The sequence below is a fragment of the Misgurnus anguillicaudatus genome, chromosome 23, assembly GCF_027580225.2.
Source record: "Misgurnus anguillicaudatus chromosome 23, ASM2758022v2, whole genome shotgun sequence".
NCBI classification, from domain to species: domain Eukaryota; kingdom Metazoa; phylum Chordata; class Actinopteri; order Cypriniformes; family Cobitidae; genus Misgurnus; species Misgurnus anguillicaudatus.
In genome coordinates, this window is record NC_073359.2 from 9,791,034 (window position 1) to 9,814,686 (window position 23,653).

At 38.6% G+C, this 23,653-nt stretch overlaps 1 protein-coding gene across 2 annotated transcripts in view; it reads left to right on the forward strand.

Annotated features, from left to right (window-relative positions):
• Positions 1-23,653, forward strand: part of dennd1b (DENN/MADD domain containing 1B) — a 139,577-nt gene that overhangs the window by 23,884 nt on the left and 92,040 nt on the right. Inside the window, exon 3 of one of the 2 annotated variants that reach the window (XM_055217893.2) lies at positions 7,963-8,006. The exons of the other annotated variant lie outside the window; for it this stretch is intronic. Coding sequence (XP_055073868.2) covers positions 7,963-8,006 — 44 coding nt within the window. The remainder of the gene's footprint in view (positions 1-7,962; positions 8,007-23,653) is intronic. 2 annotated transcript variants of the gene reach the window in all.

Consider the following 23,653-nt stretch of genomic DNA (forward strand, 5'->3'; position numbering starts at 1 on the left):
CCTCTGTGTATGAATAAGCATGTGTCTCAAGGTATTTTTGAATACGTAAGAACACGGGTGCCTCCAGGATACGCAGCACAGAAGGTGCGTGGTTGGAGGGCAATGCCCCCTAAAACCCCTCCCTTTTACCTATCGCTTTTCTTTCCTCTATTGTTTTCATTCATTCTCTTATGTGTTCACCTTTTCTTCTGTTTTCTGTTGTATAAGGGTATAGTTAACATGACTTGTCAAGAAGTAACAATAATAGCAATGTGACATACTTGACACCATCTAAAGCAATTTTAAACAACATTTTTTGTCTTGTTTTATTATTACACATGTAGTTTTATGACCTTTGAAATCTGTAGCGGCACTGCCTGTTTTTTTTAGCATATAAGCAACTATTACCATACTACTGTTGCTGTAATTGAGTTGGTAGAGCATAGTTGTTGCAACACCAAAGTTGTGGGTTTGAATACCAGTTGATGCAAAGACTGGCAATTACTAATAATCTAAATAACACTCTTGTGTAATAACCACGCTTATGCTTTAAACCACCAGTCTGTGATATGATGTCAGTCTCAAGTGGTCTCACATCATATGCACACACAACTCATAGACACAATAAACATTTACAGCAAAGAAACGTGGTATTTGGTGATCATTGGTAAATGTAGAGACAATAATAAGGAATATAAATGTGTCCAAGACCAATTTTCTCATCCTCCGCAACAATTTTCAATCATTGTTTAAGCCCTCAAGGAACTAATATTAAAAAAAATAATTGACTGTGACACTCAAAATGGCTGCCAGGTAAGCAGTTCTTAATTTTTCTCTCCAGATAAAAGTTGAAATTTAGTTTGTCATAGTACCTAGACAACTTTTTAATTCTTATTACCGAAACATGAGTTTGTAAATGCATATATTGATTGTATAATCATGTTGCGGTAATGATAATTTTTTACAATGATAATCTAAAAATGTAAATAATTCTATAGGAAATATTTTTTAAATCCTCTAAAAATAATGGTTATAATAAGTTCAGACCTTAATCTTATACGTGCAAAGAAATTGGCTTCAAGGGCTTTAAAAATAATCTGATGCTGGACACCTTCTAAATCTGGATTTCGTTAGAATCACCCATGTATATAAATGTCAAAGTTTATGAATGTTAATTGTCAACTACCCATCAGTCACGTATTTCCACCCCTACCACTTCATCTTTTCTTTCTATCTCCGCTCTCTCTCACTCTCCCTTGTGTTCCTCTTTCTTTTCCTGGCTGTGGTTCTCATCCTCTCACCCATAAAATCAGCATAAAATTGACCTGACTCTGCCAGATCAGATGGAGGAGTTGGGCTTCAGATCCCTGGGGAGAAGGAAATTCACTCTTTGTAGAAATATTATAAGACAAGGTCCGTGAAATCTCACAATGGGATTATGTAATGCACCTTTGTCAGTCTTTTCACTCACCGAACCCCCCCTCCCGATGGGGTCTGGTCAGCACCGGTGCAGAATACGTGGACATATTTGCATTTGCAGTTCAGAAAAAGTTGAAGGACTAGAGGGGATTCCTTAAGAAAGATGGCTGGAAAAAGAGAAAGGATTGGTTATGAAAAATTATACATCCACCTGATAAAGAAGGTTGGAGGTTCGTTGTCTATATGCTAAGTAATCCCATTTTTCACAGTGGTTCTTGGAATGCCCCCAGGTGGTACGCAACACGACTCTGGAGATTCAAAAAATTATACAACGAAAAAAAATTCTGTCAATGAGACATAAAGTGTTCTTATTTTACACAATGCTTTTGTTAAAATGTACAATTTAAAAATTAAAAAAAAGGTTTGTTGTGGCTCAATTAGTAGAACATAGTGTTAGCAGCACAAATGTCCTTGGTTCAATCCCTAGGGAACACACATATGGATAAAATGTACCTTGAAAGTACTGTTAGTTGCTTTGGACTGCCAAGTGCATACATCTTAAAGCTGATCTGAGGAATGGGGTTCACCTGTGATGTTTTTAAACAATCCTACACTGATGATGGCTTAGGCCGAAATGCATCTGTGTTGACATGGGATAAATAAATCGGTGAAATTATATTTTGAGAGTGCGGTTTTTCATTTTTATTTTTACATCTTAAAACTCACATAACACACACCGTTTTTGCCAATCTAATGTTAATCTTGGTTCCCTATAGAGTAGTATTTCATCCTTCATATGTCCAAAGAGTCTTTAGTGTTGTCAGATTATTAAAAGACCGAATGGCCATTCTGTTTTTTGGTGGAAAAACACGAATACTTAAAGGCGTACGGTGGGCGGAGCTGAAGAGTTACGAGTACGTGCAGCCTTTGGATACTTATCTAACAGCTGTGACATCGATGAAAATCAACTTAAAAACTTTTTTAAATAACAATGAAAACATATGATCCAGAATCGGATACTGAGTCAGTAATTGATCAACAGGAACAAACAGCAGGACGTCTCTATCTGGTAATTAATCCTTGTTTGTTTATCCGCTATTTTAATTAAAAATATGAGACGTTTCTGCATTTCCTCTTTTAAAAGGTGTAAATGTCGTAAGTTGTAACCGGTCCATCAGTTGTAAACAAGTGGCAAATCCGGCGCTATCTCAGCCTTGTTTATAAAGCAGTCCTCTCCGAAATGCAGGGAACAAACATAAACCCATTCGCAATTATGTTGCTGTCTGGGAAAAACTAACTGCATCCACTGTTGTCTTAAGACATGGAAAGCTAAATAATAATACATCTAAAAACGCACTTCTTTTGTCAAACATTCTTGATAAAGTTGTTACGTGCTGTGCAGTGATACCGCTGACATCTACTCAACGGAGTAATGCTAATGCGCGTTCTCGCTTTCACTTGACGTGCATGGCAGGCATGCTTTTCTGAGGGTAAAGGCCCATAAAGGAATATGGGGTCAGTCAGTCGTAACGGATCCCGCCATTCGAAAAAAACTTTCTGAAACTTATAGGAAAAAGGAGGCGTGAGTTTGGCCCAGAAATACTCACGAACTCAAATGCCTTTTGACACTGCTTATATTTAGTATGAGGGTTACATTCTTAAACTGGGTTAATAAGTCAGAATTCAGAGTCTATGCAAGTTTATTTTTTGCACTATGAAAAGCATATACAAACTTGTGATCAACCAAAATGGTAAACTTAATCAAAATATGGCATAGTACTGTCCTTATGCTTGTGCTCAAAGAAATGTTGAGATCATTTCGAAGCAACTTTATCATGATGAGGTGGTTTTTGGACTGAAAGGACCTTTGAGGACCTTCTGTTCTAGTGAATGACATCAGTTTTAGCAACAGCAGTGAATGTGGAAGCAAGAGTTTCAGTTAATATAAGCGAGAGAGGGGAAGTTCATATTGTTATTCTCTGAATTAATGTCCACATAAAAGCAGGAAATAACTGAAAAAAAGACTATATTGATGTATCCAAAATCACATGTTTGGGGGTTTGGTATATTAATAGCAACGTTAAACATGATTCATTTACGAGAATAAAACAGCTTTTTTCGATTTTCTGAATGAAATGCAAAATAGGCATGTCTCCATGATCCACGTTTTTGGAAATATCATTGTATAGTGCCTACATCAAGTACGTGACAAGTGCAAGTACGTGACAAACTGAGGCACTCACTACATGATAGCGAGTTAATGGCCAGGTATACCTTTTTCCACGGTCAACTCGCACACATCCGGGGAGCTTTCAAAGTATACTCGCCGCAGCTACGCGCGGATGGCCATTTTTAACATATATGCAATACAAATTATTTCTTATTCAAATTTTTACTCTACCAGGCCCCCAGGGCAGCACTGATTTGCTACATTTACAAGTACATTAAAAAAATGTAGGATAAGTGAAGAAAAGTAGCCGATCCACCATTGCAAACAAAGTTAAGAACAAACATCAAGAAAACATGAATCAAACATTATGGTGGTGATAAATGCTCCACAGCTTTCTGTTCTTGGAAGAAGTGAAAATAAAAGAGAAAACGATAGTGTCTGTCTGTGCAATATTTTCTTGCGCATGCGCTGTTGTACGCATACTGCCCGCGCATATTTTATTACCTTGTAGGACTGCATTTTTAAATGGAGGCATTAGTATGGCTCTATTAAGGCTCAGTAATGACAAATAGTCTTTAAAAAACAACATAAAAAGAACCGTGAGAAAACCGCGAAATCGTGATTTCCCCTAAAACAACCATATGATATGATATTTTGCCCATATCGCCCACCCCTATTGTCTATGTAAAGGTTCACATCTGAGATCTTCAATTAATTTTAGTCTTGACCTAGCAGTGTTAGCAACTCTTATTTTTGTCATGTGTAATAATTATTGTAAGTCATATGTGATCACTTATATTTATGCATCTGGCAGGTGCTTGGTTTCAAAGTGTCTTTAAGGGAAAGTTCAACCCCCCCCCCCCCAAAAAAACCATCTTCTCTCATCATCTACTCACCCTTAAGTTGTTGTTAACCTGTATGAGTTTATTTATTCTGTTGGCCACAAAAGAAGATATTTTGATAAATGATGGTAAGCATGCATACTTATGCATGTTTACTTAGTATTTTTTTCCTACTATGGAAGTCAATGGGAAACGTCAACTGTGTGCCTCTTTTCATACAAATATTTTGTCAAACAGGTTTAGAATAACATAAGGGTGAGTAAATATAAAAGTGCATTTAAAGTGCATTCAATGTATACATGTATTGGTGTATGTGTGCTTGGATTAAACCTGTGATTTACAAGTTAACACAATGTGATAATCATTTTATCTTTTTGCAGTATACTATTTAAAGGAAAGTACCTCATTCTTTTGAAGGGCAAAACGGAACAAAGTGAGACTGTTTGTTTTGGTTGGCAAATATTTGGTACTGTCATGACATGGAGGTTGTAGAGCAGGAATATGTGACTGTGTGTGTGTGTGTGGGCGCAATGTCCTATTGTCTAGTTTCATGGCCCTCACTTTGACCTTCAGCAGACTATTTGGTGGTGTTCTGTGGTCCTCACTGATATTTTTAGTTGACTCACAGCAGCTAGGTATGCGGAGCTGAGCTACCTGTTTTGTTTGTCAGGGTGTGTTGGTTTAAAGAGCGTTCTGTCTTCAATTGAATGAAAATAACAGTATTGTTTAAATAACAAAGATGTTAAATATTTGATGCTGATTGATGCTGTTATTTTAATTAACAATGTGTGTTTTGTAAAAAAAAAAAGAATTTCTAGAAACTAATATATAGGGATGATCGACCAATATGGATTTTTTTTAGTGTCGATGCAGATACCGCTTTTTCGTCAGCCTTAGCCAATGACCGATACGGGCTGCCGATTTTCTTGAGCCGATATTTGGAGCCAATACTCATTTAATCATTTATTCAAGAAGACTCAAGAGATTCATAAAAAATAATCTTTTAAAGCCACACTAAAGAGTTTTTGCTCTTTGCTCCCCCTACAGGTTGGAAGCGGAATTGTCCATTACCACTGTCGTAAAATAATTTAGCCTACTGCAGCAAAGCTGGCTCTGATTGGATTGTAGGTCTGCCGTAAAGCAAGTTTTTATAGTTTTCACTTGAACTACAGGACCGCGACCCGATCGTTGGAAACTTCTTTAGTGAGGTTTTGGCCGATAGAGGGCTGCAAAGCGAATGTAAAAGTGCCGTTCACCCTGTTTCGAGTGGATGAATGACTGAAACTTTTTTGGAAACTTATTTTAAGGTAAAAAAAACTCTTTGGTGTTGCTTTAACTAAACAGGTATTTATGAATAATTAATTAACTTTAAAAAAGTTTGAATAAATTCGTTTTTTTTAATAGACTGGAACATGTTATTATTTGTAGTTGTTGATATACGTAATCGCGATCTCCATTTTAAACAAAACAATAACGATTTTTAACCTAATAGATTCTCATTATATTATTAATTAGGGGACCTTAACATTTCGCATGTAAAAATAAGTGGAAAGCACAGATGCTCAGCTTTCTACTTTCCACAAGTACTTGCGCTCCGCGGTGTCTGTCGTTGTTAGCAACCACGAACTGCGCTCTCCACAATGATGAGGAACTATTGGCAAAGGATTTTGATTTTCTATAATCAGCTGTTTGGCAGAGCTTTCGATGTTGTCATGGAAAGGTCGGTTGTTTTTTGTCACATGAACTGCGTTCGTTTGCGGCATTCTGAAAAGATGATATGTTATCTCACCACGGCATAAGCGTGCCTGGACAAACGAGCGTGCTGCACCGCTTACACGTCGCAACCACGTCGCTTCTTTTATGAGCACGCGTTGCAATTATTTACGAGCCGTTGGTTGCAATTCGCAACCTCAACACTAGATGATGCTAAAATGTACACATTGCACATTTAAAGGTGCAGTGTGTAAATTGTAGTAGCATCTAGTGGTGAGGTTGCGAATTGCAACCAACGGCTCAGTCCACTGCTCAACTCTCCCTAGAGAAGCTAAGGTTGCCACCACTGGAAAAACATGTTATCGTCGGACACAATTTAGTAAAAAAGGTTTGTCCGTTAAGGGCTTCTGTAGAAACATGGCGGCACAAAATGGCAAATTCTACGTAAGGGGACCCTATGTGTATGTAGATAAAACGTCTCATTCTAAGGCAGGGCTATTCAATTGGCGGCCCGCGGGCCAAACCCGGTCGCCAAGATCCGGCCCTTTATGTAGTCTGTAAAAAAGACATCTCTAGAATAAATTTAGTTAGTTAGACGATGGGCCGTACAGTTATGAATTGATGCGCGTGCGTCTGTTTCATACAGCATGAGCTGCAGAGCGCGAGTCACGTAATAATTAGCTTTGACAAAAAACAGCATAAAACAATTATGTTCCATATTATAAACTTTTTTGTTATGGGCACTGAAGTAAGTAAATGAGTTAAATTCTCAATGAGTGTGATATGGATCTTATTTACCTCTTTAAATGTAGAATAAGGCTTACTTGAGCATCTTACAATGTACTTATGTTGTTAAAATAAATTAAATTAAATTAAAATACAACATATGAACATGTCTGGATGTAGAAAAAGCCTACTGGACATCTTACAATGCGCTAATTTAGTTGTATGCAGTTTCAAAATACATGTTTGTAGAAAAACCCTATTGTACAATGTACTGATTTTGTTGTTATGCAGTTTCAAAATATAACATTAGTATGTTTAAATGTAGGAAAATGAAGTCATCATCACTGATATATCTCCGGCCCCTCATTTGAGATGCTTTTCATGAACTGGCCCCCATGACAAACTAATTGAATAGCCCTGTTCTAAGGTAATAAAAACATAACGGTTCATTATAAAAAGGTCTTTATACACCCCTGTATATTATTTAGCATTTCTGTCAAGAGGTCCTTCTAAAAATTACACACTGCACCTTTAAATAACCAGTTACTCAAAAATAAAAATATACGTTCTACTCTTACTATATATTTACAATATAGCATGGCCTTCGGTGCTTTATTATTTAGTTACAGTTGGATATGGTTGCCCTAGACGTGTGTGCGTCTTTTAGCAGATTATATTGACAATGTAGCATGGCTTCTATTGCATATATAAAACAATCCGGTACATTAGGTTTGGCATTTAGCATAAGAATTTAACTGTAACACAAATGATCATGTTGAATAGCAGAACAATTTAGTTCATGGTTTCAATATGGGCATTATGTATTTAAAGGCTTTCCTCTTAGCACGTTGCGTAGTGAAATATTAATGCAGCGCCACACATCTGCTGTTTCTGCAGGTAGTAGTCAAGTATTATCGCCGTGTCTGTGTTTCTAAAGGCCTCTGTCTATCCGGATGACATTTGCATATGCAGAACGTTCCATGCCTCCGCTCGTTGCCGCGGTGTGCCGACACATAGGAGAAAACCACCCTTGCCCCCACCCCCTTCATTAATATGTATGTGTTCTGAACGGTGCGTGGTTGCTGATTAATGCTGTCTGTCAATTTCTTACAGATCCGACAGTGCTGTGGAAGTTCCCTCAGGACTTCGGAGACCAGGTTGGAGACAGAGGAACTTTTTTTTTCTTAACCCCCCCAACCCACCAGCACCATATCCATGACCCCTCCTGCTCTTAAAGACCGACCTCCCGCCCTCTTCTCTCTACCCCTTTTCTCTCTCTCTCTTTCTCTCTTTCTCCCTCCTGTGCGGTGAGATGTTGCTGATAATGAAAAGCAGTGAGCAGGTCTTCAGTAAGCGTTGTTCAGGTTATTATCAACTGGCTGTGATGTGAATGGGTGTGGATGGAGCCACTGGATCTCACACCAATACATCTGCGGGTGGCTTACAGTATTATATCATGGCCCTAGCCCGCAATAAGTAAGATGCAATGCACAGTTAGCCAATCATTATCACGACGAAATAAATCTCGACAGGTTGGCTTACTTATTGTCTCGCTTATTATACCACTGCATAGCAAAAAAAAAATGGATGTGAAATATTATGTACGCCGTAATGTGTAAAGATAAGTGCAACATAAATACAAAGCAGAACACATCTGGGTGATTCTCGCGAAATTAGACTTATGAGGTGTCATGAAACATTTTGATGCTATCAAAATAAGAAGCATACAGTTACAAACATCTCTTCATGTACTATTTTGCACATGATTTCAAATGACATAATACAAACCAATTTTGTTGTTTTTTCCACATTTAATGGGGAAAATTTCATTACCGCAACGTGTCCATACTGGATTTGGGTTCTTTGACATGGAAAATGTATAATTAAAAAATAAAAAGCTTCAGTGCATGTTATACTATAAACATTTACAGTAAAAAAAAAAATTGTATTTGGTGATCATTGGTAAATGTAGAGACAATAATAAGGAATATAAATGTGTTCAAGACCAATTTTCTCATCCTCCGCAACAATTTTCAATCATTGTTTAAGCCCTCAAGGAACTAACATTTTCAAAACAAAGGGACATAATTGACTGTGACACTCAAGATTGCTGCTATATAAGCAGTTCTTATTTTTTCTCTCCAGATAAAAGTTTACATTTTGTTTGTTATAGTGCCTAGACAACTTTTTAGTTCTCATTACCGAAACATGAGTTTGCAAATGCATATATTTAATGTAATATCATGTTGTGGTAATGATCTTATCTGAAAAATGCAAATAATTCTATAGGAAATATTTTTTTAATCCTCTAACAATAATGATTATAGTAAGTTCAGTCCTTAATCTTATATGTGCAAAAGGAAATTGGCTTCAAGGGCTTTTTAACAACTCTGATGCTGGAAACCTTTAAAATCTGGATTTCGTGAGAATCACCCATCTGTGTAGAAAATTGCTTGCTAGGGACAAATATTATAAATTTTTTGAATATTGAAAGCCACAATTGACCAATAAAAATCAAGTATTTCAGAGAGCCGAATAGGCTTAATTCTGAAGGTGTGCAATAAAAAACACCTAACATAATTTTTATAAAAAACTGTCTGATAGTCTTTTAGCAGGATGATAATTTATGAGAGACGAACTGAAATGTTTGTGTTTTAGTTGTATGGTGTAGTCCAGGTCATGTATGTTTGCAACACAAGAAGAAGTTGGTCTGGGTCATAGTGCATTGTTGCGGTTTTTGCAATTTTTGTCTTGGTCTCGAAAGGTCTCTGAGCATAAGTTTGCACAAAGCAAATTGGACCGTTCATTATGAAACTAAAACGAGAACGTGACCATCTTATGCACTTTGATCCTTATCAGGCATCTTGAGAAACAGTGGGTTTGACCTGCCAGAACGAAAAAGTGAGAACTGTAATTTAAATAAGTCGAGAAGAAACTCAAAAGTAAAGGACTGCCAAAACAGAAAGAAGACTCGTGACACGGTGTCATGATCGTCTCAACACGCCAGCAAAGTTACAGAGATCTACAGGGCAGTAAAGAAGCCTTTGCCTCCATAATATTCTCTATTATTGCCTATTTTAAGAACCGAATGGTTGCACACTGTGTTTTAATGACCACTGCGGTTCAAATGAACCTTGGAAATGGCTTCGTTACCCTTTTCAAAGTACTATATCTCAACATTTAAGCTGTTTTGAGCTGATGTACGTCCATTCAATGAGAGAAATGTACAATTAGAAACTGAATTGAGGCAAATGCTTCACCACAGCACTGTACAGTATATGTCTATCTATATATAGAAAAGTCCCCTGTTTAAAGGGACACTCTACTTTTTTTTGAAAATATGCTTATTTTCCAGCTATTTCCCTAGAGTTAAACATTTTGATTCGTAACGTTTTGGAATCCATTCAGCTGATTTCTGGTTTGGCGCTAACACTTTTAGCATAGCTTAGCACAATCCATTGAATCTGATTAGACCATTAGCATCGCACTAAAAAATAACCAAAGAGTTTCGATATTTTTCCTATATAAAACTTGAACGTCGGTCTTAGTACACGAAGTAACTACAGAGGAGTTAAATAGAAAAAATATCAAAACTCTTTGCTTATGTTTTAGCACGATGCTAACGGTGTAATCAGATTCAATGGATTGTGCTAAGCTATGCTAAAAATGTTAGCGCCAGACTCTGAGATCAGCTTAAAGGTGCAGTGTGTAAATTTTAGGGGAGTCTAGTGGTGACATTGCGAATTGCAACCAACGGCTACGTCCACTGCTCACCCCTCGCTTTTGAAACACACAGAGAAGCTACGGTGGCCGCCACTGGTCAAACATGTCAACTTAGTAAAGAATGTGTCCGTTGGCGGAACAAAATGGCGACTTCCTAAGGGGACCCTCAGTGTTTGTAGAAAAAGTCTCGTTCTAAGGTAATAAACACAAAACAGTTCATTATAAAAAAGGTCTTTATACTCCCCTGATAATATAGTTTTGTATATTATTTTGCATTTCTGTCAAGAGATCCTTCTAAAAATTACACACTGCACCTTTAAATGGATTCCAAAACGGTAAGAATCAAATGTTTAATTCTAGGGGAGCTGGAAAATGAGCGTATTTTAAAAAAGTGTAATGTCCCTTTAATGACAAGATCGTTTTCAGTTTAAGATGTGTACAGATGGATCTGCCTTTTCCACGTTAACATAAAGGCTCGCATTGAGCCGCCTCATTACCAGGATTAGGCTCTTTTTCGTCTTTGTAAGGCCGCTCTCGCTCTCTAGCTGCCGAAATCCCTCTTTCCCCCCAAGTTAGCCAGCATATGGCTGCAGCAGCTCCGATCTCTACAGGCCTTCTTTGTTTATCCTCTTATTGTTGCGGCGCGTAATGACAGTTGTAGGCCGTAGACCGGGGTGGAGGGGTTACTTTACCCCAGGGGAGCCGGGCGAGCAAGAGAAAGAGGGAGAGGGGAGAGATGAAGACAGGCAGGACGGCGGATTATGGAAATATGAATTGATTTTTTATCCTCCTCTCTTCCACTTGACTCTCTGGTAGAATAGGGACTCTAAATACCGAACAGACTGGAAGCTGGCACATAGGGCGGGGAAATGAAGCACAATCCCTCTTCCCCAGTGACTAGCCATGGTCGTGGTCACCTACAGATGACATGTTAGGGCTCAGTATATATCTGAATTACAAGGAGGCTGCTTTTTGTAAATGATGCAGACAGATGGATCGGGTGGTAGATTTACTGTTGATTGTTCATAGATCTCGTTCTTATGGTCTGCTTATGTGGAAAATATAATATAAAACAGATATGCACTTGGTATTTCCATTTTTGCTTGGTTTGGTGCTTACATTTGTGTGAAGCTGGTTTACTTCTGCTATTATTTGCAATAAATGTGTCACTTTACCCTTTATAGCACTTTAATGTGCTTGTTATTATGTCGTATATATATATATATTAGTGAGTGTTCAACATGAGGTTTAACATTGAACAGGAAGTTTCGTCTTTAATTCGCTAGAAACACTAAGAAGTTACGAGTCTCTTCCTGTTGATACAGCTGTCTGTTATAACTGTGTGCAGCATATCTAAATGCTGATCTCTGTGGTGATATTAGGTGCATGATAGCAGTAGCATTACTTTACAGTTTTTACCCGAATGCTCTGGCTCTGAAATGTGATTTAAAAAATACAGTATTTTTGTTAAATAGCTGATATGTAAACTTGTGTGACCCCGCATGTGAAAACCTGGCTAAAGCCACTTTTTACCAGTCATTATTTTTTTACATAACACCATCCGATATAATGTAAAGAACATTTGGTGAGAACATAACTTTAGCCCTATACGCACTTTAATTATTTCTCATGAGGATGTCTGTTAATATATTGGCATGCTTCCTCTGCAATAAAACTCATGCATTCGGATTAAGAGAAATTTTGCGGTGGATGTATGAGTTTATAATTCGAAACACCTGGAAATACGCTGCATGTGTGGTTAATTGCATTATAATTTGCATGACCTGGATACTTGATTTTATGTATATTGAATACTGGCGTGTAATTGAATACATTTTAAAATGTATTTAGCACTTATTGCTGCTAATAGACATTTTATAACTCTTTTGTGAGTTTCCTCTCTTTATATATCAGCTCCCACTCTCTGTAGTGGAACGATGATAAAACTTTCTTTCCATATACTTCTCATCTTTTCTGTTGTGAAGGCGTCTAATGCACGCGCGTCACTGATACAGAATAAACCCGAAGCCCTTGACCATACGGTGCTTTTCAGTAGTCTTAAAGGAAGTGCAGACTTTTACATTGATCCCCTTTTATAAACTCAGAGATGTGGATTCGGATGGCAAGCCAATTAAATTACCACATGACCTTGGTGTTCGTCAACAGGGCAGGGAATTTTTATTCGGGTGGTCGGAGAAAAACACTAACATTCTGGATTCAGATGGCAATAAAATTACAGACTACCCCCTGTACACGAGAAACGATTATGTCTCAGGTCAAAGATTTGATACATTTTGGTCTAAAAAAAAAATCATGTTTTTAAGAAATTCCTTATATTTTACACTGCAGACCAATTAATTTGCTTGTCTATGGCTATGTTTACACGCACAAAATTTTGTCAATCCGACTGAATTTAATACGATTGAAGGTTACGACGATACTGTTTACATGCACCCTAAACATTGCAATCTGATTTAAATGTTGGTTTACATGTACATTATATAGAATCCAAACCGAAAGTCTGCGCAAGCGCACAGCCAGAGTTGCCAAATTCGCGTATCAAAACCATCCGAATAGATGTTCAAAACTAGCCCAAAAGCATCCCAATGACAATTCACGGCCCAAATACCAATAACTAAGCAACAAAATAATTTAATCTTTAACCCGCAGAAAAAAACAACTGGTGGAAACAGTTTAAACAGAAGCCCAAATCTAAACTCGAAAAAAATCAGAGGACTTGGCAACGCTACGCTGTGGACAGCATCTCTCGTCGAGTTCACGCTTTATCTCTGGATAAAAGTCACAATTGAGTTGGAGAAAGTTGCTCTTAAGAAGTTTTCAGATATAGGTAATGAAAACACTATTTTCAAAAGGCACAACGCTATTTTATTACTTTAAGTAGCCTAATGTTTTAATACTTACATAAACGCTGCAGAATTTAGTACATTGCGTCTACAGCGCGTGATGCGGCTTTCACATAGGATGCGTGCGCGCTGAGCTATGAAACCCATTCATTTCAATGACTTGTGCCGTGCGAGGGCGGTTTGTTGTTGTGTCGAGCAAAGCGCGGGCGCAGCGGGCGCAGCGAGCGCAGCTTGCGCTCACGCCGCAATCAAAGTTCAAAATAGTTTAACTTTTTACATGCGCACTTTTCTCCTGCTGATCGGATCACAGATCGGAGTACACCACCCCCTTCAATACGATCCAAATTTGCATCGGATCGTCCTCAATCGTATTGATTAAGGTGTTTACATGAAGACTCTTCAATAGGATTGACCCATCAATACGATTACAAACTGATTATTTGGTTGCATGTAAATGTACCTTATGTGTCACATAACACGTGAAAGCTGAGATTCTTCCGTTTTCAGTGATATCCGACACATTTATAGGAAAACAAACGGGTCTATTTGTGTGACGCACATGTCCAAACAGCAGAAAAACATTGATATCAATGTACTTGGTTGCGCGCCGAATACACGTTCCAGGTGTTGCGTGGTTGAGCTACAAAACGGAAAAGCTGTTCCTGGAATTTTGGAGATGACACGAAAAATAGCTGTACCGAAAATAAAAACAGGCTAAAGTTGCAATATTTATGCCTTGCCCACTACTGACCACATTTTCTCTCGTGCAAATATTATTATTATGGTCTTTCTAATGATAGAAAAGAGCTTCCTGAAACGAATGATATAAAAATCATCAGGAAAAGAAGTGCCTAAAGTGAACACATAGATAATCAAAGTCAATTTTTTAGCACGAATAATAAACAGTAGTGTCAATAAAATCATTAATTTAAGGTATTTTTCATGTTATAAATAAAAATTTAAGTGTTGTATATTAAAGGCATTTCTACATTACTTGACTCTTAAGGGCTCGTTATAGTTGTTTATACTTTTGCGTCGTCGTCCACGTCGACGTGCAAACACACGCGCAGGCCGCTGGTAGGCAGTAACCACGCGTGTAACCACAGTAGCAGCGCGAACGCCAAAGAAGAAGAAGCTTTGCAAGTTAAGCCACAAACGAAAAAGAAACAGCAACTTGTTGTGCAATGATGGATGTAAATAAACAGCGACTTTTGTTGCAGTTTGAGTTAAATCACTACTCAACTTGGCCATTCTTTGTTTTCACCATCGCAAACGGAAATACCTATGACGCAGTTTTTTTTACCTGACGAGAGGGGTTCTGGTTGACCAATCACAGCGCTTGCGGTCCGCGTAAAACTGCGAGGTGCGCGTCAGGCTACGCAGAGCTACGCACAGGCTACGGATAGAACCGGTGTAGAACCTACGCACGACTATAAATCGCCCTTTAGTCTTAAAATAGCCTACTTGAAATATTGATAGTTTCATCAGACACACGTGTAGGCATGGTTACGCGCCTGGCCCAAAAGTCAATTGCAGGTCTGTGTTTGTTTATCGGTCTGGCTAGTGGCGAAACTGACCTCGTGAAATATTTTGTCAAAAATTTCGGTTTCCAAAAGATGAGGGGAGAGACGGTGAGCATGAAATCACCATTGTACGAAAAGAAGTTTGGCAGCCAGGCAAGAATTTAAGGATTTGTAGCTACTAACATATCCATTTATTTTCATAGTAATGTTGGCTCAGTGTAGTAGTCGATATGCTTTAGCTATAGAACTAATGTAGTTTACTTTATTTATTTTGCTTGTTATCTGAAATGATCTACTATAGAACAACTACTGTTGTTATTCTTTGCGGAAGTCTACCAAAAGTTATGTTGTTGCTACTGAAACTGTCTTTGTACTGTGATTATTAACTCTTTCCCCGCCATTGACCACTTATCTCGTCAATTAAGAGAAAATATTTGCATAAAAAACGTGTTCCTGATGAATTTTTATGTTAATCTGCAATACCGCGATTATCCACTAAATTTTTTTTATTAAAAATCTGAAGCCAAAATGTTATTTACTAAATTTAAACTTTGTGTATGTTTTGATAATCGTTCTGAATCTGATCATGTCAGCTTTTTGCTAAAAAATATTTTTGAAGAAAAATATCCATATTTAAAAGTTTATAAGCAGAAAAAAAAATTTGATAGGGTGAACATTTTTTCCTGTTTTGTTTATTGTCTGTTTGAAAGCAGAGGGTTTGTGTATTTGATATATTTGTATGTTTATATATTTTTAGAAGAAAATTTTCCTGGAAGGCATTTTGTGAAACTTCTGTAAAAATCACAAAAAATGCTGGCGGGCAAATGAGTTAATAATTAATAATTGTAGTAAGTTTAGTATTTTATATCAAACATTTTTTAAATTAGGCTAGAAGCTAAGAAGGAAAAAATATCACTTTGTAGATTTTACCTTGACCTTGACATTGAGTTACACATTTTCCTAACACAGCTTTGTTTTCCAAAGGGTAATAATGCAATGTTAACATCACATTTTAAACCACCAACAGAGAGTGTATTTGACCTGATGGATGTTGGAGAGTCTCGCTAAGCTTCCAGATGTCACCCGGTCCTCCATCTCCTTAGTTAGGCGGCGAACCGGCATGCTGAGTGAAGCTACAGCTCATGTAACAAAGCGAGAAACTGCGTCCCCAGAGCATCGCAGGGCAAATATTTGTCTAGCATTGACACAGTGTACAATCATATGCCCCTAGCCTGACACTTCATGATTGGTAGCCTTTCCCCCACGGTTCGCCTCCTCCTTCGCAGGACACGCAACAGCACCCCAGTGGGAAGGCCAGCCAGCGGAGCATCATCAAGGAGCACGGAGACCGCTGGTTTGGTCATGCCTATTTTTCAACACTTTAACATGGAGGGCAAGTGAGAGATGAACCGTGATTGAGGAGAACATCATCTGCTGAAGATGGAGGAATGGGAAGGGGGGCCATGCCTTGCTGTTTTGGAGTACATACAGCATTTTCACACATGCCCCTTAGAGTCGTCGGGATGTCCTCTGTTCGTTTCATTTCAGAGATTTTACTTTAATTTCTAAGAGACTTGGAAGTCTTTAGGGCTCGCCCATAGTGTGGTCAACGTGCAGGCTTGGCTTGGTTACTTAAAGGGATAGTTCACCCAAAAATGAAAATATTATCATTAATGACTCACCCTTATGTCGTTCCAAACTCATAAGACCTTCTTCAGAACACAATTTAAGATGTTTCATCTTTAGTCCGGGAGCTTGTTGAGCCTTCATTGAAAATCTACGTACAGTATACTGTCTATGTCCAGAAAGGTAATAAAAACATAATCAAAGTAGTCCATGTGACATCAGCGGGTCAGTTAGAATGTGTTGAAGCATCGAAAATACATTTTGGTCTAAAAATAACAAAAATTACGACTTTATTCAGCATTGTCTTCTCTTCCGTGTCTGTTGTGACGCGCATGCGCAAGACTAAAGTCACATGACTGCAGTGACGTGGCTGACGTGTTATCCTCAGACAGTTTTTTTTATTTCAAACTTACAGCGTGTGTCTCCCTCAGACTGTAAACGAAGCCTGGGCGCACAAAAAAATGAAACAAAAAAACCCAGCTGGGGCGCACCAGATAACACGTCAGCCGCGTCACTGCAGTCATGTGACTTTATTCTCCCGCGTGCGCTTCACAACAGATGCGGAAGAGAAGTCAATGCTGAATAAAGTTGTAATTTTTGTTATTTTTGGACCAAAATGTATTTTCAATGCTTCAACACATTCTAACTGACCAACTTATGTCACATGGACTACTTTGATGATGTTTTTATTACCTTTCTGGACATGCACAGTAAACCGTAAGTAGATTTTCAATGAAGGGTCAACAAGCTCTCTGACTAAATATTAAACATCTTAAACTGTGTTCTGAAGATGAACGGAGGTCTTACGAGTCATTAATGACATTAATGCATTTTTTTGGGTGAACTATACTTTAAGTGTTTGGTCATGCCCAACAAAATTGTTGCCTACGGCGTCTTATTACCCTGACCTTAGGGAGTGGTCAGAAGAAGGGTTACAGCTCTGGCGGTGCCAGAAGTGCTGGAGGGTGTCTCGGACACTTCATCAGAAAAGTGACTGCTTATATGCCGTTATCAAAAAAGGATATTTGCACTTGCTCTCACACCCATGTGGAACGTGATGATTGATGGTCACGTGTCGCTTTTAGTTCCCCCTTCAGCCAAAGTTTCACTCTAGCTAGTGAAGTGAAATTAAGAACTAGTACATCTTGCCTGTCCGTGAACTTGCACGTTCACAGTGTCGTATACATTAAATGATTTAAATTGTTTGAAATCTACCTTTACGCTCGTACCTCCCCCAAACCTTATGACAGGGTACTAAATGTACACCGCGCTAAAAATCTCAATAGAGGAAGGAAATGCTTGTCATTACAGCTTTAGGTGTCGTCGGCCAAAACCGGAGGATGTCCTGGTTTGGTGAAGCTTATCTAGAGAGGAAGAGATACACGGAGAGAGAGAGAGCGTGAGGGGGTGGTGGTTGCGCGTCTCAGAGACTCCACACGCTTGATGTAGCTTCTAGCCACAGCTGAGAGAGAGCGAGAGTGAGCGAGCGATCGCGTGGTCCAATGGGAGTTGACAGCTTAAACGCAGAAAATCCCCCAGGCCACTTGGCACTCAATTAATGATGTTTCTGGCTCCGTGGTTCTCAGGCATATGTAGCTGAATCTCAACTTGGCCCAGTAGAATATCAGCTGTGTATTCTTAAAAAGAAAACCACTCTCCTGTCACATTAATGTATTCATCGCATTGTGTTTCGGAGAAACATTATATCCACCTCAGTTTGGTTGTGAAATTAAGTGAAACCTTCTTGTAGTTGCTTATTAGATGTAGCATTATTATTGCTTATACAAACTTCTAACCCTGTAGTATTAGACTTCACACATAACTTGTCTTGTTTGAGATGTAAACAGGAATGATATCCCAAATCCAGTAGCTTGTTGAGAAGTGTATTACTACTGTCTAAGCATGCAGACTTAGGATTTTTACTTGGTGGATGATGGATAAAAACATTTTTATACTGTAGACTGCATCTTATCCTGGGATCAGAATATCACAGAGGCTTTTTTTACTTTTAAGGCACTATCCAGAACACCCTAGCAACTGCCATTTAGCCATGAAACCATTTACATTGACTTCTAGTGGTTGAACTTGGTACTGCAGTCTAAATTCAAAGTATTGGAGATGTTTTTTTCCGTGCCCTCCTCTCGGGTTGCCAGACACATACAGGAGCACAACTGACCATTGAAAGCATAAGCTCTTTGTTACGTTTGCAATGTTTTTTGTTTGCTGCAAATTATAAACCCGCTTGTGTGGATTTTTATAACTTAATCTGCTGCTCATTTCAATGCGTTGCATCCACCGGAGGTCGCATTTTTGTCCATTGTTGTGTTATTTAAGCAACAGTATGGCTTGGCGATATGGCCCAAAAATTGTAGTGGTTTTTATTATTTTTTTTTTATCAGACGATAATTCATTTTTATTGATAAATTGGACAGGAATAAAGATTTGTCATTTAAAGGCAGCTCCTGAATGTAAAAACCAGAGAGTTAATTTTAGTTTTAAACTACTTTTTATTCAGAATCAGAACATGACAAATACTTTCCAAATAAGTGATCAATTGAGGTAGAAGACTGTACTCATTTTGTTTTACTTCTTAGGCATCTGTATTAAATGTAAATATATTAGTTACACAAATTTGACGCTTGGAGAATGAAAGGGACAAGCAAATTAAATTTGTTGATGTATCTTTTACGCTCTATGGCAGGCAGGGTGGACATATAATTACTCGACATGTTAAATCTGGGTGATTTCCTAAGTTATTTATGCCTGCCGGCTGTGTACGAACGTTGCTTTGTTCCGCTATTTTGTATGGAAGTCTATGACTGTGTGTTCACACCAGACACGAGTTCAACGATTTGCAAATAGATTAGATACAAAGTCAATGCAAAGACGTGATCAGACGCGTCCTCGCGTGGGGCAATACGAATGACGCGATATGGGCAGCCTCAAACGCTTCTTCGCCCAAGTTAAAAATTTTCAACTCAAGCGAAAAATTCGCATGACACAAAGTTAAATTGCGTGAGTAACCTATAGCGAGTAACGCGATGCCCCGCGTTTGGTGGGTACGTAGCATGAGAAGTCTAGTTTGTTTTTCCCCTAAAAGGGCGGTGACGAAATTGACAGTCAAGTTCCTGGATGTGCCGGTAGTCTGTATTAGCAATTAATAAAAATAAAACACTGCACAGTCCTCACTGTATGAATTTAATGTACAGCTGCAAAAATGTACAGCTTGTTCAGTTAAAAGTAGAGAGTGATTTTCATTTTTGGTATCTATGAACATTTCTGACAAAGAAAGCAGCAGCCACTTTAAGGGCCAAGACAGTCTGCTTTAAGTTTTAATATACTGATAAACATCCAGCTGTTTATGTTCACTTAAGCAAGAAAGAAAACTTAGTTCAGCGATCACGCAATGTTCCTGTGTGCTCGCTTTGTGAGGCCTCATGTCTAACTGTGCATTCACACCAGACACAGAAGAGGCGGCAAGCACTAGTGATTTACATGTTAAGTGAATACAAAGATGCGAATAGGCAAATTAGGTGTTGTCGAGGAAAATGCGCGAGTTGATAAATCTGAAATTTGGCGGATATTTGCGCCGCGTTAACTAATCAGAGGCTTGCTATAGTAGTGATGTGATTACAGGAAGTGAACGGAGTCGCAGAAGCCCCTCCCATGAAGCGAATTCCACGTGAAGGTCTCGAATGACTTGAATTTCACGCCACTTTAAGGCCCAAGACAGTCTGCTTTTAAGTTTTAATATACTGGATAAACATCCAGCTGAAGCAAAAAAAGTTAGTTCCGTGAGCATGTCTCATGTCTAACTGTGCGTTCACACCAGACACGGAAAAGGCGGCAAGCGTGAGTGATTTACATGTTAAGTGAATGCGAAGACGCGAATAGGCATCCTGCAGCACGCCGCAATTTGAGCGTTGCCGCAGGAAACACGCGAGTTGACAAATCTGAATTTTGGCGGATATTCACGCAACGTTTACCAATCATGGGCATAGTAGTGACGTGATTACAGGAAGCGAGCGGAGTCGCAGAAGGCCCTCCCATGACGTGAAGTTTCGCGTGAAGGTCTCGAATTAGTAGAATTTCACGCGCGAATGAAGCGAGTAAACTCAAAATGTTCAAGCGTCCATCTACACGCGAATAGCGTGTTTTTGCCGCCTCTACCGCGTTTGGTGGGAATGCACAGTAAAGAACATACATCAGCTATACACGCTGAAAAATAGATGTCAAGTGCATTGCCTTGCTGTGGGAACGCGCAGTCGCACACTCATACAGTATATTCACTGCAGTGGTGCATCCGCTGTCTTTCTCAGCTTTTCGAAATTTTAAATATCCTGTAAATGTACTTTTTATAGCTGTGTGAACGTGTGCTTGCGCAAGGCGGATCCTGGAAGAAAGTATACAGTACCTCTTTTGTCTGCTGTGTTCCGGGCTTTAACGAAACCTGATTGCGAGTCCAACATTACAGAAAACGAAAATGTTTTTGCGCATTTTTGTTATTTTACTTGCTGATTAATGAGTTTTAGAGGGTTTTGAAAAATGACTGAATCTAAAATGTACCAAATTCTGTGACGTTCTGCGTTCTACAGCAAATTCCATTTTTATGCTTGGATTCCGTGATTCCGTTCGCGTTTTCCGCATCCCGGAAATCATAGAGTGCTACTAATAAATGAATAACATGCCTCTACTTACTTCACTCCTCCAAGTCTAACTGACACTGTGACTGTAAATCAAAACCGTGTGCGGTATCCGGAAGTGCAGTCTGCAAAATGCCTGCATAGTGCGTAAACATTATCGTTCACTTATAACTGTCATTTCCGTTTTATCACGGAAATGACATCACGGGAATTATCATTACCGAATTATTGCCCGGCACTAAGCAATAGTGATAACACTAGTGGGTAAATTTGCAGTGGGCGGGATCACATACAGACCGACACAAAGGCACAATTTAAAAAGAGAATAACTGGCTGCAACATTGTTTTTTAAAGAAACAGATTTGTGAACTTAGCATGTTTACTAAATATCTATGGATAATATAGTGCATTTTTTATTTAGTGCAGTCAAAAATCTATGTACAGCTTCTTTTATAAACCAATTGTGAAGGATCATCCTTCATTTCACCATTTTTGTCTCAGGGGCCATTTTTGCATCCTCTGTTATTTCAGTAATCCTTAAGTGCAATAAAACATCAGCTTCCAGTGTCTACAGGCCTGTGAAATTCACACTGAAAGGCTCAGGGTGGTTCGCGTGAAGGTTCTATATCCAGTCTCATCCCAGCGGCCCTGTCACGCACTTGTCAGTTCTTTAAGTGGGCAGAGGATCAATACATCACCTGCTGCATTTCCTTAAGCAGTCTCATGCAGACGGCCTGTTTGCGCTGGAGAAAAATAACCTCTGCGCCAGCACACCGAATATTAGCTTCTTACCACCTAAGGGTCAGCGCGAAAAGCAGCAAAAGGAAAAGGAAGACGAGGGCTAAGGAAGCGAAATCAACCACCTCCGTTTCTTCCTAGCTCTTTTCAAGTGAAAATGTAAAGCCATGTGTCAATTTGAAACTCTGGAAGAGCTACACCGTTAGCGCTTTGCCTCGGTCCGGGGGCGAAGTCGGCACTTATTAAAGGTGCGTAACTCGGGGTCAAAAGCAGCAAGCCGGCAGCATACGATTAAAATGTAATGAAAGGAATCTCGGCTGGAGATTTGCGGGTCCAAAGAAGGCAGAAGATTATTTTATCCCCATTGATGTGCTGTTGCATCATGTGCCGGGTCTGGCATAGAATATCTAGACTTCAAGCTACAATAGCCTAAACTGCACGACCATTTTATAACAAAGATGCTCATTTTGGAACAGGTTTTATTAAGTTTAAGTAAACTAATACAATAAATGAATGCAAGAAATTCTTGCACTATACACCCTTAAAAATAAAGGTACTTAGAAGGTTCCTCAAGAACCATTTAGGAAAAAGGAATTAGTCAATTTTCTTTAAAAAAATCCAGATAATTTACTCACCACCATGTCATCCAAAATGTTGATGTCTTTCTTTGTTCAGTCGAGAAGAAATTATGTTTTTTGAGAAAAACATTCCAGGATTTTTCTCATTTTAATGGACTTTAATGGACCCCAAAACTTAACAGTTTAAATGCAGTTTAAATTTGCAGCATCAAAGGACGATCCCAAACGAGGTATTAAGGGTCTTATCTAGCGAAACGATTGTCATTTTTCTAAAATAATCTGCACTTTTAAACCAAAACTTTTCGTCTTCCTCTGGTCCTGTGACACGCCAGCGCGACCTCACGTAATTGCGTAATGACATGGAAAGGTAACGTGTTACATATATGAAACGCACATTTGCGGACCATTTTAAACAATAAACTGACACAAAGACATTCATTTGTATCATTCGACATACAACAACGTCGAAACGGTCCTCTTTCAACACACTTGTAAACACTGGGGTGTAGTTTCGCATATGTCATCCGTGACCTCTTGACGTGATGGCGTATTACGTGAGGTCGCGCTGGTGCGTCACACGGCCGAAGGAAAACAAGAAGTTGTGGTTTAAAAGTGCATATTTTTTATTTTTCTTGCCAATAATGACAATCGTTTCGCTAAATAAGACCCTTATGCTTCGTTTAAGATCTTTTCGAGTCCTTTGAAACTGTAATTTTAAACTGCATTAAAACTGTTAAGTGTTGAGGTCCATTAATTTCCTAAAAAATCATAATTTCTTCTCGACTGAACATAGAAAGACATCAACATTTTGGACGACATGTTGGTGAATAAATTATCTGGATTTTTTTTTTAAGAAAATTGACTAATCCTTTAAAGGCACATTTCTATTATACATTCGTGTAATCTGAAGATCCTTTTTTATCTTAAAGTACCTTTTGTGAAACCTTTTGTTTTTGCTAAAGGTGCTTTAAAACAGAGATTCTCAACCTTTTGCAACTTACAGCCAACCAATGACTTTTTAAAACATCCGAGGACCACATTTCTAAACATGATAGTATCTACGCAGAATAACAGAAAAACAATGCATTGTGAATGTGAATCTAAAAGTA